Source organism: Poecilia latipinna, unplaced genomic scaffold (assembly GCF_001443285.1).
Source record: "Poecilia latipinna isolate Pla-1442-1.1 unplaced genomic scaffold, P_latipinna-1.0 Scaffold1754, whole genome shotgun sequence".
Lineage (NCBI taxonomy): Eukaryota > Metazoa > Chordata > Actinopteri > Cyprinodontiformes > Poeciliidae > Poecilia > Poecilia latipinna.
This window is the reverse complement of record NW_015114370.1, coordinates 110943-112995: the sequence shown is the minus strand read 5'-3', so window position 1 is coordinate 112995 and position 2053 is coordinate 110943. Positions and strand designations below refer to the sequence as shown.

Sequence of the window (2053 nt, the reverse complement as noted above, 5' to 3'; positions counted from 1 at the left end):
CGTGCTGTCCACATTCTGTGCATTCAGTCTCTGATGGGATCAGATGTTTGGGGAACCCATTGAGAGACTTGGCGTCTCTACTTCTGGTGATAAGACTGTCAGGAAGATCAGCAGGTATTTTCTTGTGGTAAATCAAATACTTGATTATCCTCTCTGCTGCATCATCAGTAATGGAACCACTTTCCTCCTGACATTCTGATACTGTTGTCCCACACATAACATCCTCCTCTGAATGTACTGCTGCTTTGAACATGTCTGGCATTTTTTCAAAAAGATGCCACTTTGCCGTAGCCTTGTGCGTACAGGACCTTTTGCCCTCTGTACATGCACAATGCCAGGTATTTTTTCCTTTGTCGTAAGTGACAATCACCCTTCCAAGTCTGCTGAAAAATGCCATTTTTGGTTCAAAGATAGACACGTGAAAAGTTGTGTCTGTCCCACTGCCAAAAAGAAGAACTGAAAACGGCGTATTACTTGATAGCGCCTCTTGCTGATTTTTTAAAAGTTCTTCTTTTCTTTTAACACTGAACCATAAGTTGTCAACCAGGATGTTGAGGGTAGTTTCAGACAGAGGTCCTTCTGAGTCTGTGGCGCGTGGACAAAAGCGTAATGATTGAATGTGTTCACACTCAAAAGGCAAAATCCCACTTCGCTTGGCAAATTGTGCATTCACATTACACCTGTCAAGCTCACACTCTGATCTGTGAAATTGTGACCAGGTGTTTTTGATTACATGTATAGGTTTTGATGGACCACAAAAGGATTTCTGAACAGCAAAAACACCTTTTTTTGCATCCACACACTGACTCCTTAAATGATGATTTTGTGAAATCAGCTCCACTTTTTCATGGTGTTTTCTTTTCAAATGAATACGAAGATTCTTTTTTCTCAGGCGCAGATTGCACATTTCACATGTAATCATATCTTCTGAGCGGACAGGCGCCTGTGTAGCCTGGATGTCTGTAGCTGCTGGACGGACAGGCGCCTGTGTAGCCTGGATGTCTGTAGCTGCTGGACGGACAGGCGCCTGTGTAGCCTGGATGTCTGTAGCTGGTAGGTGGACAGGTGGCTGGGCTGCTGCACAGCTGGACACCATGTGAAAAGTCATTCTGTGATTAACCAAATGATTAACAAACCTGTCCCTTCTGTCAATGGTGGAAAAACAGTAAGGACAATGGAAGTGAGTGGTGTCTCTACATGGTAGGCCACATCTGAAGATATGGAATTCTGCAGTAACAAAAAGAAATGAGTAAAATTTTAAAAAAGCATTTATATACATTGCAGATATGTTTAAACAAGATGTGATTCATTATCCCTCAGAACAGGGAGAATGAATCCCTGTTTTTCTTAGTAGCCTCATAGCTACTACAATAAAAGTAGTAGCTATTAAATACACAATTGATTGGTAGAAAAAAAGCCATGTTTGAATTAATCACTGTACATTCCTTAACATTGTTACTGTTTTGTAGGATTTAACAATTAATGGCTTCCAGATAACAAATATATATTCTGCAAAAAATGAATTTAAATTTTAGAAGTGATATTGCTCAAACAGCCATGGGCAGAGATTAACTAATCAGATTAACTCAATTACTCTGTAATTTTGACAAAAAAATAAATAATTAGGACCATTTTTCAAAATGTTATACTCTTACATGCAACATAATGTGAGTAACTTCACTGAATGAAGAACACATTTTAATACACAAAAAATTTAAACACGATACACAGATAAAAGTTGTTTATGTTAGGTTTCCTCTAACCTTAATTTGTTGTCTTGTATTAAAATGTTTCCTTTTTGGTTTTAAAATACCTAACAGTGCACATAACTTCATTTTTATTAATGTCTGCTTAAATAAATGGGTAATATTACATTGCACGTTATAATCAGTAAAACAGTACTTAATAATAGCCATTTCACAAAATACTTTGTTACTTTTAAATGTGTAGTTTGCTGCACAGTTACTAAAAATACATTGAAATACATTGAAAATACCCAGAGATGTACTCATCTCTGGGTACTACAACCCCTGGCAAAAAGTATGGAATCACC

At 37.7% G+C, this 2053-nt stretch overlaps 1 protein-coding gene across 1 annotated transcript in view; it reads right to left on the bottom strand.

Annotated features, from left to right (window-relative positions):
• Nucleotides 1-5: 5 nt before the first annotated feature.
• Nucleotides 6-2053, bottom strand: part of LOC106965028 (uncharacterized) — a gene marked incomplete at its 3' end in the record, with an annotated part of 8694 nt that continues 6646 nt past the window's right edge. The window contains exon 3 of the mRNA XM_015060886.1: nucleotides 6-1227. Within this exon, the coding sequence (XP_014916372.1) occupies nucleotides 6-1227 (1222 nt within the window). The remainder of the gene's footprint in view (nucleotides 1228-2053) is intronic.